This window comes from Tiliqua scincoides, chromosome 3 (genome assembly GCF_035046505.1).
Source record: "Tiliqua scincoides isolate rTilSci1 chromosome 3, rTilSci1.hap2, whole genome shotgun sequence".
Classification (NCBI taxonomy): Eukaryota; Metazoa; Chordata; class Lepidosauria; order Squamata; family Scincidae; genus Tiliqua; species Tiliqua scincoides.
The window spans coordinates 147,146,598-147,161,921 of record NC_089823.1 but is presented as its reverse complement, the minus strand read 5'-3'; the positions used below and the strand labels follow the sequence as shown (position 1 = coordinate 147,161,921).

Here is a 15,324-nt window from a genome sequence, read left to right as displayed (position 1 = left end):
CGGGGGTGCACAAAACGGTTTTGCTTTTCTGCTCCTAAAGCTGGTCCTACTCTAAGGAATCACAAGTGGCATGGGATTATTGCAGCATGTACATATGGTTTACACACACCATTAAAAAAAAAAGAGAGAGAACCAGTAGGGCACATATGCACAAACACAGACATATGTTACAGCAGGGCTACCATGGACGCTCACAGTGCATACAGGTGTGTGTTTGCTAATTGTGAAGTGGCCCTTAGTGACCACTTGCACATTCTTAGAGAAAGTCTGCATGACTAGCTTCTTCTGTCCCAAATCTTTTAAAAAGGGAAGAGATGCACACACATCCCTCAGGGACATGCAACTTTTGTCCCCTATGTTGAGAAACGTACATCCCACCTCCCATCAGGGGTACAAGGAGAAGATTGATGGTTCCCCACAGCAGCCAAGACCATGAATCTCTTGCTACTTTGGTGGAATGTGTGAAGCAGCCCTTAGAGCAGTTCTCAAACTCTCCGGGAGTCTGAGAACCTGTTGTAAGTGCTTGTGGGCGTGGGAACTGGGTTGGGGGGTTGTCCCGACGGTGCTGCAGCAATCAAGGCGCTGTGGGTACCCAGGCACATTTACACATGCCTGGAGGGACTGTGAAGCCCCTTGGCGGGTCCTGGAGGCTCACAGCCCCCTCTGCGAGCCTTCCCTCCACTGCAGTGGGCTCCGATTTGCAGTCGGAGCCCACTTCCAGTTTGTGTTTAGAGCTCTGGAGCACCAAGCTTCTGAAACCGAAAGTGGGCTCCGGCACAGTTGGGACACCCGGTAATGGAGTACTCCCCTTAAGGGGAAAGTGACTTGTTTTGGTTCCAGTGGTGGGTTGTGACCCACCACTTTGAGAACCACTGCCTTAAAGGATTGTGGAACTACAGCCAAATCCTTCCCTTTTTATCTAGGCTAGACACCTGTATCATGTTTCTAACAGCATATAGATATGGTGCTTCAGGGGGGGAAAAAAATCTAAGTTGCCTAATTGCCTCTTCTCTTTCTTGGCTTCTGCAGTTCTCTTCTGCAGTTCTCTTCCAGTCTCTTTTGCAAGACAGGGGAAGAGGGATTAGAATGCTAATTCCTGCTGCACCCACACAGGAGTACTTCAGGGAGCTGCCTGTTGTTCGCTTTTCATTCTATTTCAATCTTGAGCACTCAGAGTCATCACAGAGATGAAAATGGGAGGGGGGAAGAGAGAGAGATAGAGGGAGAGAGAGAGAGAGAGAGAGATGTGGGGGTGGAAAAAGAAGTCATGCATGCCATGTACAATCCAAGCCAACCAATATGTACGTATTTTTATAAATTTCTTAATCATCTTTTTATGCATATGCTGAGGCTGGTTTATAGTTCAAAACAAAATAGATAAAAATAAAAATGACCTGTATTACAAAACAAACATACCAAGGGTAATAATAAAAAAGGAGTACAAAAGCATATAAACCCACAAAGCAAAAGACAATTTGCTTGAACCAAGTACAAGGGCTTAACACCTATCTGCTAATTCAATGGTTTTCACGTGTTGCCTGCCTGTATACAAAGAAGGGACCTCTTTGGGGGTGGAGACGGTGTCCAAAGCTGGGGTACCAAAACTGAAAAGTCCCTGTCCTGAGACCATGACCTCACGAGAAGGTTCCCAGAGCAAAGCATTCCCTCTGCCTTCCCCAGTCAATCTTGGGGACCAAAGAAGTTCATGTATTGGATGCCAACCAAGGCATTTTATTCTGTGACCATTCCAGAGACTGCTGAATTGCTGTGCTGAAGCCTGAAGGGTTCAAATTTTGGACCATGTACGTTGTAAGGAGAAATCTCCAGTAGTTTCCTTTCGCTGGCCAAGTACATAGAACTCAGCTATAATTTGTGCACCACATATTCCTTGTAGGAACACTTAAAGGCAATCTTGGTGATTGCCTCACAACCATGGGGCTATCTTGGATGCTCTCTAAAGATCAAACTAGATAATTGATATCTTTTTGGGAGCGTAGTAGAATGGTGTTTGTTTTTTTTAAAATTCTGAATGGCTTTTATTAAAATTGTGCAAGCTACTGTAGAATAAGCGTGGAAATTCTAATGTGCTTGTGTGTGCAAACACATTCTGAAAATGATTGCTTCTCATCCTTGGGATGAGATAGAATTTACTTAACTAAATAACATGAGTCTCCATAGAAAGTACTTTATGTGTGTTCAAATGACAAGCTAAAGGAATGGGATGGGCTTGAAATGTAAAGCACAAGGTCCAGAATTTCAGCATTCAGTAGTGCATAGTAGCATATTGCTGAGATCCAGTATCCAAGCATGTTGCCAAATAGTTTCCAGCCTATCCAAAATAGGCACAGCTGACAGATAAGCCCTGATGTTATGGACAGTTTCAAGCCACACCGGTAGCGGCTGATACAAGCATACCATACCTGTAGAATAGTTACACCTGGAACTTATGCAAGTGTCTGGTTCAACTAGACATTCCACTTGTGCATACAAACTTTTTCTACTCCCTTTTTGCAGGCTTCACCTTACTGACAGATTTTATTGCTGCATGAATTGCAACTGTTGTTGAAGTTAATGGTTAACAACACCAGCCTCCTGTGTCACTACTAACTTTATTTTTGATGGGAGGGGGTAATGTTTTAGGTTGGGATTTTGGGGTTGCCTGCCTTTGCAACTCCTCCAGTGCAGCTGGTTGGCCATCAGAATGCAGGTAAGGTGGACAACGACCTTTGCTGTTAGGGCTGGATTTTTCCCCCTCCATTCCTGATTTGAATTTGGAAGGAGACAAAAGACAACCAACTGCCTTTCATCCCCCCACCTGAAGAGAGCTGTAAAGATCTCCTTGCCAGATTTGTTTTCCCTGAGCTAAATTCTGATCACTCAGTTCCACTCCCAGCTCTCAGTGGGCTGTTCCTGCTCTTAAGGAACATTAAGAAAAGAAGTTTATTTGTAAACTTCTTTTGCTCTTAGACATAAGGGCAAAGTCATTCACTGTTGTACAACTTGAGCAGACCCCTTCCACCCCAACAGCTCTCCAGTTCTTTTGCTTGATTTCAGTCCTTCCCAGTGCCTGCATGTTTAACCTACAACTGTTAGTGTCAGATTACAGGGAGGAGACAAAAAACCAAAATCGACACCCAAGCTGTGCCCTTATTTACATACAAATAACTCAGGCTTGTCTCTATGTCACCATTCAGTTCTCTTGTTAGAAGCTTGCTAGAGAAGGTTTCGGTCCAATCAGAAGATTTTTTGCAAGAATGTAGCATGTTTTTTAAACAGAGATCCTTACTGCAGCTGTCATTTTAAAATCTCTGCATTTTAAAACTTTGTTTTCTTTTTGCATTTGGAAGGAAGCCCTTTTCACAGGACAAAGGCGCACATTTTGTAAAATGCATGTGTTGGAAGAGATCAAGATGTTAAGAAGAGGAGCACTGGAGAGTGAATATGGAGAGTGAATATAACCCTCAGAGATTAGGTTCTTATACTGTTTTGGAGTTTAACTATAAATCACTGCTTAAAAAGTAATAGGACTAATAGAAATTCTTGGAAGCATCAAGAGGCGGAACAAAAAAAAAAAATTTGTGTAGACCAGCCGGGTGGAAATGGCTTTGCAAAAGAGTAAGACTTTTCTACTTCAATTGTTTTTTTTCTGTTTTTGTGTACTCCTGCGAAATGTCTCAACAGACTTCTAAGCTTTGAAATTGTTACTTAAAATAATTGCTGTTGCCGGGTCTTAGGAAGAAAGTTGATCTGTTATTTTGTCTATTGCAAGGCTGCAGCTAGCTAAAGGGGGTATTTTTAGAACTGATTGGTAGTTTAAAATGGGGCCTCGTTCACAGTTTTGCATTTTCTTCTGTTGGCAAAGGGAATGGTGAACCTAAACTCTGCTGAACCCGTTGATATGGATTTTAAAAAAGTAGTAGAGCGATAGCTTCAGTCACCTTTTTCTATTGTGCAGCATTTTAGGTAGTCCAGACATTTATCCTAAGCAAGAAATAGAGAGAGACAGGAGGTAAACTTGTGCATGAAATGAACTGCCATACTTGAATTAAAGAGGGGACAGAAAAGGGACTTCTAAAACATCAGGGGTCTATTTTAGAATATGTCTGTCAGTGTTGGAATGTCCCTTTCTTTATGGCGACTCAAATGATCCAAGTGAATTGCTGTGTTTAACCCTTCTGTTGCTGCACTGCTTTACTTTTAACATTACAGAACCAGCTTTTGTTCCTTATAATACCAGGACTTTAAGGAATTTTACAAACTTCACAAGACTGGACATCTAATTCAGTTGATATTAAGTGCCATTGCTGTTTTACATTTTGAGCTCCTTCCCAACATGATGTTTTTCTTTCACAGGTGTAGAGGAACAGGTAGACCCTATGATGGATGAATGTTATATATCTATCTGATTCGTAAACTTCCTCCACATGAGGCTTCCTGGCATGTGTAGCAGCAGTAGAATAGAAATGTACATGGTGTTTATACATGATAGGTCTGCAGGATTTTTTTTCACACTTTCTTGACCTCAGGGCCCCCTCTAAAACTTATTCTACCTTCCAAGCCATCAGCAGCCCTTCCTTCAGTAAGCACGCACAACACACCAAATCTGTGCACGTTTGTATGTATGCTGCCCTTTAATGCACATATAAGGATCAGTGGATTAACACTGCTGTTAAGTGTAAAGAACAAAGTATCTCACACTCAAGTCTAAAATCAGGAAAGGCCATAGTGGGAAGCTCCAATATGTTCCCTGCCTCTCTTCAGCATCTGTGGTGAGTGTTACAGTTGTGATAATTGCTGAACTTCTTCTTGGAAGAGGAAAATGACTCTGGTTGTGTCTGTTGCAGGATCCTCTCACACCAGCTTCTATGTTAAGCAGATTAATCAAAATTATATATCCTATTCAGTGGCATCACTAGGGGGGTGCACGTCACACCCAGTGATGCGTACAGGGGGTGTCTGACACCACTACTGATTTATAAAATCCTGGTATTTTTGAATATTACCAGCATGTTATATATCATTCAATGTGTAAATTCATGCAGAATGCAGTGTAACAAACCACATTGAAATAGCTTGATTCTATCAAAAGTTATGGCCAAAAAACCAGCAGGGGTGATAGTGCACCATCATGCCCACTGCCTGAGGTGTTGCCCTGCTCGCTACATGGGAGGAAGCCCATCATGGGGGTGACACACTGGCCTCCCACTCCGAGTGACACAAACCCTCGTGATGCCACTGATCCTATTGGACTAATTGGGAACTGTGTAGCAGACCACAAAACTTACCCAAATTCCATGTTCCAGTACCTGCTCTGGGCTATAAAACATTATCCAGAAAAATGACCCAGAACACCAACTTCCAAGTTAGGCAGACCAATCAAAATCACAGATCCCATTGAACTAGATGGGAGTGTTGCTGTAAAACAGAACACCTCAACAGAACCCACACTCTAGTACGAGGTAGCAACTGCACTCTGGAAAAATGCCCAACCATTTTACTAGAAGAGAGTGATCCAATAACAGTTTCCTACCTATTTGGTGCAAGAATCACCTCAACTAGAGTGCTTTGGTGTTCTAAAGAGAATGTCTTAAGAGGCAGGATCAGGATTTCTCACTGTATTTTTTTTTAACCACAAGCAAATTTTGACTCTGGAGAACTCTCTGTGTTGAGGGAGCTTTTTACTCTTGCAGTATGATTTGGGAATAGACCTGGGAATAGCTTTGTATTCTTGCAAAACGGTTTCGGAAGTCGGCATTCCAGTGTGGATTTTGTGGAAGGTTTGTTGCTGGCTCGGTCATTGCTTTCCCACTGAACAGAATCTGAATTTTGCTTGGCCTTTATCAATTGAAAGCTGACATTTTGGATAGTGTTTCTGGAATATGGTTTCTGGCCTGAATTGGTACTGAGGACGTTTTGTGTCTCTTCCCATCAGTGCCACCTGGTTTGTTCTTGTGTGTGAGCCTGGCTTTATTTGATGCTTTAGGTCCAGTCGTTCTAGTAATAGTCCGATGATAGTAGCAGAAAATGTTTACCAGTAATCCAGTCCTATTGAGTGCCCCACCAACATGCGGAGCCCTTTGTGACAGCAGGAAGCACTTCCGGTGTCGCAAAATAGTTGCTGACAGAGTGTGAAGTGCTTTTTTTTAGGAGTATAGTCTCATGAGGCAGCAGTGCTTCAGGACCATCAGTGGACCTGCCTACACCTGCCAGAGCAGATAAGGCAGCATTGGGGGCAGGGAGTAAACAGGTTGGGGAGGCTGCTGGAGAGGGATCTGGCAGTGATGCTGTGCACCAGATCCTATTTTTTGAGCCTACCTGCCTCTTGCTAGCATAGGTCCAAGAGACCCATTGCAGGTCAGGAGGCTTATGCAGGGGTAAAGGGATTTAAATCCCCTTTCCTAACTGAAGCCTCCTGATCTCCCCCCCCCCCCACTGGATACAGCATGCCCATTTTTGACATGGCTGCACCAGTGGGTAGGGAGGAAGAGAACAGGATTGGGCTCTAGGTCTAAATCTGCACCATTCTAGTTTGACCTGTCAAGACTGTACTATAATAAAATACTTGAACACAAAAATGTATCGTATAAATCAAACAGCAATATACATTTCAATACAATGACTTGCTCATTGTAGTGAAATGAATGTTTTAAAATTTAAAAGATGAACTCATCTGCTTTATATAGTCTTTTGCATTTGGAAGGATAAAGATGTGAGGGGAGGTTTTTTTTGGTTTTTTTTAACGATCTTAAAGGCAGTGGATTGGTAATTGAAGGCAATGGATTAAGGATTGGCAGTCTGTCCCCTTGAGAGGGATCTGTCCTTTCCTCCCCAGTTGCTAATTCAGAGGTGAAAGAACTTGGTAGGAGAAGTTGTATCTGTGGTAAGGAAATGATCCAGCAGGGTGCTTTGGGGGGGGGGGGATCTTGGCATACCATTCATGTCTCGAAATGGTCCAACACAGAACTAGTTGCTGACTGTTGATTTAGATAAGGGGTCTCCAAACCCCGGCCCGGGGGCCAGATGCGGCCCGCAGCAAGCTTCTTTCTGGCCCACAGCCAACCTCTTGTCCCCTGAAATTCTCTGGCCCACTCACCTGAACATGACCAGAACTGTGCTCTGATAGTGTCTGGAGGGTGTTCTGAGGGCCAGAGAGGTTGAATGAATGAGCCCATTCATTCATTTATTCACTCACCTAAGTTCAATCTCTAATTTATTTATTTAAAGTTTATATTTAAATTTTTTTTCCTGCCCTCCACACCATGCCAGATATTTGATGAGGCCCTCTGGCCAAAAAGTTTAGAGAACCCTGAATTAGATGCTTTGTATGCTAATGAACATTTCTTATTTATGTTACTTCTAAGTAGCAGTGTTAGAGAAAGCAGATGGATACTGCACTGCTAAATAACCTGCTGAATTACTGGATTTGTTTTTTTAATTTAATTTATTTTTCACATTTTTATACCAGCCTTCCTCCAAGCTGCTCAGGGTGATATACATGATTCCTTCCCCCCCCCCTTTTGTCTTCACAACCATCCTGTGAGGTTGGTGAGGCTGAGAGATAGTGACTAGCCCAAGGTCACCCAGGAAGCTTCATAGCTAAGCTGGGGTTTGAACCTGAATCCCAGTCTAAGTTCAGCTCCTGAACTACTGCACCATTGTGGCTCTCAAGAATTTTTTACAAGTATAAATATCATCTTATATACATAATCATGCACCTGAATTAATTCTTTTTCCCTCTCTAAGTCATGTAGCTAACAGGTACTTCACATTTTCTGCTGTAACTGATGAAGCCATAGGGATGCAATGAGTTTCCTTTCTAGCAGCTGTACTGAAGAGCAGTGTGAAGTTTGCTAAAGACAGGATTCTGCAATGTGTCGTGTCTGATTCAACCTGCTTTTGTGCTGACAGGTGAAGATGCAATGACAGGAGATACAGACAAATATCTTGGGCCACAGGATCTCAAAGAACTGGGAGACGATTCTTTGCCTGCAGAAGGATACATGGGCTTCAGTCTCGGAGCCCGATCTGCCAGGTATTCATCACCTGGGCTCTTCACAGCCCCAACCCGGTGCAGGTTTTTTCTTAATATGTTTCATTTCCTCTTCACTTTGTTTTAAAAACTAAATGATGTCCCATCATTTGGCTGCCCTGATGACTCTCAGCCTCAAAGATGCGTTCATTACTTAGTGTCATACTTTCCTTCTCTCCATGGCAGCTTTGTTATGGCAATAATTCATAGCAAATTAATTCTTTATTTTTCTCTGGTATCTGCTCATGCTCTAGATATGTCAGAAGTGTTTCTTTGGAAACAGCTGGAAGCCCCTATCTAAGAGCCAGACCATTTAGTCCACAATGACCGTTTAGCAGGAAGAAAAAAAGGCCTTTGTTCAGCCATTTGATTGTAATACTTACTGACGCTAATTTCTGTCAAGAATGAAAATGACATTGGTTCCTGCCAGAAAAATAGAAGAATGTTGTTTGGCTAATCGAGTTCCTTTTGTTTCCCAAAAGGTGCAGAAGGAGAATAATTTTTTAAAAAGTCTAAATCTGTTTGCAGATTGTTGGGTTGCTACATAAATCCTTGGCAAAGTTTTGTTTCCAAAGGAATGGTCAGTTTTCTTGGGAGAAAAAATAGGTCAACAGTTATATAGGATTGATTGCATTCTTTGCACTTCAAGATATGCAAACATTTTATACTATTGGGAAGGTCTGCTGCATATTTCTTTGGCATCTGAAACAAACAAGGCACAACAAATACTGCAGAGATCATTTCCGCAGTTTTGAATAAGCAACCTGCTTACTGATAGCCAAATTATTTTGAAGCTAATAATTAAACCTCACAGGCTGGAGCCCTGAGGACTTTTTCCTATAGTTTAATGATCTGCTGTAAAAAGCTCTTTCATTGTCTAACTGGGAGTGGCACCTCCCACAAGGTAAAACTTGCATATTTGTATACAGTCTTGATTGTTGTGGCTGTATTGGGTCCATTTCATGCATGCACCCTAAATTTGCACAGTATTCCCTTGTTTCACGTATCAACCTTTTGTTCTTTTAGTCACTATTATCTTCAATTAAATATGAACAATAGCATCCTTTGAAAATAACCATGCTAGATAAGCCTGATTATTTTGAGTGTCAAAGTATTCTATGCTTGTGCAAATATCACAGATTGTTCTTTATTTCAGTTCATTAAGTTATTTTCTATGTGCTGTACTTATTCTCAAAATAATATACTGTGGCTTTAGTAACACTTAACAACAACAAACTTCGTAGTAATCTACTGAGTGGAATGTACAGTGCAAGTCTATACATGTTTACTCAGAGGTAAGTATGCAATGGGTACTTACTCTTGGGTAATATGTATAGGTTTGCAGCCTAAGCAGATCAGTGAAAGCTAGCCACACCTACTCAATCTGCATATACCAGAACTAATAGACTTGCTGAGCTCTCTCTTACTGATAGAAAACGTTAGTGGATTTTAGCCCTTATTTTAGCCATTAAGGAGCCCTAAAATGCATAGCATACACAGGTGTGCGCCACTTAACAACAGGAATACGTACTCTGATCCCTTTTGTTATGCAATTAGGTCATTAAGTGAACATTCAGTCCAGTCTATTGCCTTCGTTGTGTAAACATACACTTCCTGCCAGACACTTATCTGGCTGTATAGACCACTGGAGATAGTTTGACTCTTCTTTGCATTCAGAGCCTCTCTGTTGTGCAAACAGACACTCTGCTGCAAGCTTTGGGAGATGTGATTGCCTAATTAAGAGCATCTTTATTGTGCTTTGACCACCATCATATATGTGGTCTGTCATTAAGCGAATGGTTGTTAAGTGGTGCACACCTGTACTTCCATATGTAAATTGAATTATATCAGAATTCTCTCCTGTTGACTACACATCTTGAGCTATTTTTTCTTTTACTGCTTGATCAAACCCTAAAATTTGCATACTTCTAATTTAACAGTATCATTCTTTGTCATTATGTAGCTTATGTTTACATCTGCAGTTTATTACATGTGTGTTACACTCAGAGGAAACAAATTGGCACCTAAGCACATTCTGCGTACTGTAGACTCCATAGTAACTCAATTGGGAGTTACATGCCCATAAGTATAGTCACGATTGGAGTTTTAAATGTTGTGCATATAATATAGTGGGTGTTATTTTTTTAATTGTTTCCTTTCAGGGACGCCCTTTCTATTTGAACTTGTCTAACACAGAATTCTTGCATATTGCTATACAGAGTATGCTTTAGAGAGTACATACTCAGTTGGGCTTACCTGTCATCCCGTATGAACCGACCTTGTGCTCTAGAACACACTGAACACCCTCCCCAGTGGCTGCACATTGCAGGAGAAGATTGATATTAGATGAGCAAGTAGTCTTTCAGGGACGCTTCTCTGCCATTGCTATTCTTTTCACAAGGGAACTCCAGTAAGATTTGGGAGAACCTTAAGGTTCACCAGAACACTATTTGGAAACCACTGCTGTAAGATATCATACATTGCAGAAATTGCACATTGATTTCTATCAAGTTATTGATTCTGAGTGTAACATTAAGCAGTAAATTACATTATAGGCCCACTGCTATCCAACTTTCCACGGCTGTTGCAGCCATGCCTACGGGGCATGTACTGCATCCTGCCGGGGGGGGCCCAGTCATGGAGGTCTTCTCAAAGCAAAGTAACATGTGTTCCTTTACCTCGGAGCTGCATTGGTACTGGAAAGTGGAATAGGATTGGGCCTTAAATTCCAAATCATCCAATCATGGCATTGTGCTTTTTTTTTGTCCACTGATTCTTTGCTTTCTATCTCTTCTTGTTTCTTTTCCTTTGTATATTTCTAAAATAGTCCTAAGGTCAGGTAAGAAAGCACGATGCCTTTGTGACATTTCTGCTTTTGCCATTCTTCATTTTTCTTTTCCTTTTTACTCAGCATAGTAATGTGACGTGATGTGCAGTCTTCTGTTGTGTCCCATGTTAGATAATTCTATTTTGGTAATATCTATGAACTGATTTCATCTCACTTCCTTACTGAAAAAGAGGGATGGTTTTAATAACCCAGGGCCCAGTTCTGCTTTCTGCTGGTGGGGTCAAGTACCAGGAGGAACATTTTAAATGAAAAATAACATCTTGGGATGGAATTCTGTGAAAGTTTTATTCAGAGGTGCAAAGTGCATGTTGCAAGCTGGTAGAGCTTCATATGTTAAGGGGGGGAAGCTTAAAAGCATTTTTGTTTTTCTGGTTGCAATTATTTTGTTTGACTTTTCTTTTCAGTCTCAACAGCAAGCATGTCTGAATGCCTGGCATGTTTTCTAACATCCGCTCTATGCAGCTTCCAGGGTTAATGTGTAACACAATGAGACCCAGCATTTGCTTTGGTCTCAGCATATTCAAAATTGTTTTCCTCTAAGTTTTGAAGAAGATAAACAACAGTTATAGCTTACACAGCACTTATTTAGCAGATTTTCATCTAAGATAAGCTGGTAGCATTATCCCTATACTACAGATGAGGTGGCCAAGGCTGAAAGATTGACCCTGACTGACAGCAGCTCTCCAGAGTTGCAAGCAGAGGTCTTTCTCAGACCTGCTGCCTGAGGCTCTTTCAACTAGAGATGCCACAGACTAAACTTGAGATCAGCTGCATGCAAGGCATGTGCTCCACCACTGAACTGTGATTGCAAGATCAACATCTAAAAGCATTTCCCCTGTCTGCAATAGCTACTTGTAGAAGAGAGATTCAGCAAGCTTAGTTTTTCCTGTCACTGCCTCATTGCAATAATAGAAACCACAGGCTCCTAGGTGCATGGAGATCAAAAGCAGAGGAGCCCCCTTTATATCAAGGGTTTTCAATTCCTAAGTTGTATGGTTTTGTTCTGAGCTGCAATGTATTTTAAAGGCGGTCAGCTCAGGATACCACACACCCTCTGCTCCAGATGTCACAGTAGTAGTTACAGATAAGTGCTATCAGTTTAACAGATGATAGTAGTACACTTTATTAACTAGCAGAACAGATTAATAAATGGGCTTTTGTGTAAAATTGGGTTAGCTAGGAAAGTTGAAACGAACAGGTGATATAATCTTCACGTCTTCCTGAAAGTGTAGGAAGGTTCTGGTTATGCTGAAGTATTGCAGGTGCCACAAAGCGCCATATAAGCAACTCCTCCCACTTACCATTGGAGCTATTCCAGGCAGCAATGGCAATGCACTGGCAATGGCAGTGCACAGGGGCTTGCCAAACCAAACAGCGTCTCCTGCACATTGCTCTCGCTGCCTGGAATGGCTCTGATTGCAAGTGGGGGGGGGGCACTTATATGGCTCGTTGTGGTAACTGCAGTACTTACTGTTTTGGCCCTCCAGCTACACTACTGAATGTATTCTTAGAATAAGGCATGAATCCTTCACACACTCAGAGCCCAATCCTGAGCTCGGCGCTCCAGCTTTCCGCCATAAGGCATGTCTGCAAGGCTTACCGGTGGACTAGTGCCCATGCTGTCTGGCGCTGGGCTAGCACCGGGCGGGCGACCATACTCTGCTGCTCTGCGGTCTCACAGACCACCGAGCCACAGCACAGTAAGCGGGCGCAGGGAAGGGGTGGGGAGGAGGTGTTCTGGGGAGGCAGGAGGTGGGCGGAGAGAGGGCGGGGAGGAGACATGATGGGGAGGTGGGGGCGGAGAGAGGGCAGGTGGCAGGCATGCTGGGAGAGGGAGGGAGGTGGGTCCTGTGGAGCTCCACTCCACCAGATCCAAGGTGGGGCTTGGCGCCCTACACGAACGCCTTTACCTTACTGCCAACCTTTTGGTCGGTGGTAAACTGAGTAGCCCCATTGCAGGGCTGCTTCCCTTACCCAGGAGAAGGGGACAAAAGTCTCCTTCTCCCGAGGCGCCAGCCGCGGCAGGCTGAGGTGCGCAGGATGCAGCAGGAGCCATTCTCAGCGCCACTGCAGCCGCGCGCCCCAGGCAGCTCAGGATTGGGCTGTCAATCAGGAGTGAGACCCATTGTATCAGTGACACCTCTGATGAAACACACTTTGGATTGTATTGCACATGCATGCATATACATCTGAACACATTTTTGCAGACATGAACTGAAAGCAAACTATATACTATACTGGTTATTAATAGATTTATATTGCAATGAAAGAAAACTTTTCAAATCTATATTAATACTCCAGCTTTAGTATCTTTTCAGAATCTGTTTTATCAATTAGACTTGTTTTATCATCTTTGGAGTGTTCCCTGGAAGTTGCATGCATTAATTTTTCTTTTGTTCATCTCATTGCCACCTTCATTTTCTGTGGTAAATTGTAAATACAACCAGCCTCCGCTCCTTCAGTTCGGATAGGTCCTACACTTTGAACAGAAATTCCTATGCCCGGGACAGCATGATGATAGAAGAACTGCTGATGCCATCGAAGGATCAGGTGAGTTCTCAGGATTCCTTTGGCTTGGTGAATTATATACGTAAATAAATGATCCCACATTTTATCATATACAGGTGGACTCTCTTTATCTGCAGGGGTTCCATTCCTGAACCCTTTGCTGATACCTAAAACCACAGATAATGAAATCCATGGTTTTCTGAGCCCATCTTTGCTCTAAACATGCCTGGAGCTGTTCTGATTACACAACCGTTCCAAGGCTTAGTATGGCGTCCGGAGCTGTTTTTTGACAACTTCCGGTAATATTGTGGATTTGCCCCACTGGCATCCATGGATTTGCCCCATTGCGAATGCCAAACCCCCTGATCATGCCCCCACAGATCTTCCAGACTTGACCAGAACCTCATTCTGGTCACATCTGGGAGATTTTCTGAGCCTTGGAGAGGTCACGCAAAGCAGCAGTGCATCTCCTCACAGAGGCTCAGAGAACCTCCCAGATGTTCCAGTCATGTCTGGAAGGTCTGCAGGGGGGTGTGATCGAAAGGGTTTGGCATTCATGGTGGGGCAAATCCACGGATGCTGAATCTGTAGATAGATACCCCACCTGTAATTCCTGTTTTCCTCCTTGAAACTCTGTTTGCTTTTCATGTAGTATATATAACTTGTGACCTGTCAAACTCAGGGCAGCCTACCAGATGCATATAATAACCTGCTAAGTACATGACATCTCCATGTTTTTATTGTCCCAAGGAGGTGGCAAAATAGGTTTATCAGACCCCTGGAAAATTGCCATACATGGTTGTGGGGAGGGTAACCCACTCAATTGCTGGGCACCATCATAAATTCCTCTTTGGAATGTTTTGTGTTTGTCAGCCCTCCCAGTTAACCTGAGGGTAGATTTTAATCATAAATTGAATGCTTCAATCAATTAGTCATACTCATCCATTAGAACTTGCAGTCCTGGTATTGCTACCCACTAGTATTTGATAGTATTTAACTGTGTTTGGGATGCGGCATCGAAGAATGTAGAATTAATATAAAGTTGATAAAGCATTATACCTCTAATATTTTAAATAGTGACACATATCATTGACTTGGTAGAGATGTGGGTCCTTTTATTTATTTTCTGGAGTTATACCCCACTTTTCATTTAAAATCATGAACTGGTTTTCCTGGAGTGAATTAAAACAGTAAAAAAAAAATCACAGCTAAAATAATATCAAATACATATAAAACAATAAAACCTGATAGTAAAGGGTAAGTAAAAAGCCAACATGAAATCAGTTATGTTTGGACCTAGAACCATTCTGAGATTTTGAAAGTGGCCTGAAGAAAAAAATCAGTGATTATATTCAGATAATGGAGTAGAAATACTATATTTAAATTGAGAACTACATTAAACTGCCTCTGTTGCCTGTCGCATTTGGACACTACATTTCTGCAGCTGAAATTTGTAGGATAAAATGGGTGCAGGCAGTTTCAGGAAAGCAATTCAAGTTACATATATAGGTACAGCTGTTTGCCAACATGGGAGTGTTTAATTTGATAAGAAAATGTGTTTTAGTAGTAGTAGTGGTAGTAACTTTATTGTCATTGTGCTACATACAGCACAACGAAATTTATGCACCTTTGAGATACAAGCATAAATATATACTACAATTTCAACAATCACACTCTACACACTCACCCACACATTCTATACAGCATGCATCATAATATAAAACAGTATAACAGACCATAATGCCCAGGAGCATGGTAACAACTGTATCACCTTATTCAACGTAATTATGGCTGCGGGATAAAAACTGTTCAGGAATCATGTGGTGCTACTCTAATAGTTCTGTATCGTCTACTGAAGGCAACAGTTCAAAGAACTTATGAGCTGGATGGAAGGGGTCTCTCAGAATACTATGTGACTTCTGCAGACAGCGAGATGTGT

At 42.2% G+C, this 15,324-nt stretch overlaps 1 protein-coding gene across 3 annotated transcripts in view; it reads left to right on the top strand.

Annotated features, from left to right (window-relative positions):
* ANK3 (ankyrin 3) overlaps nucleotides 1-15,324 on the top strand; it is a 435,851-nt gene that overhangs the window by 344,028 nt on the left and 76,499 nt on the right. For all 3 annotated transcript variants that reach the window (XM_066618756.1, XM_066618757.1, XM_066618758.1), the window contains 2 exons: nucleotides 7,909-8,032; nucleotides 13,325-13,427. In XM_066618756.1, the coding sequence (XP_066474853.1) occupies nucleotides 7,909-8,032; nucleotides 13,325-13,427 (227 nt within the window). The remainder of the gene's footprint in view (nucleotides 1-7,908; nucleotides 8,033-13,324; nucleotides 13,428-15,324) is intronic.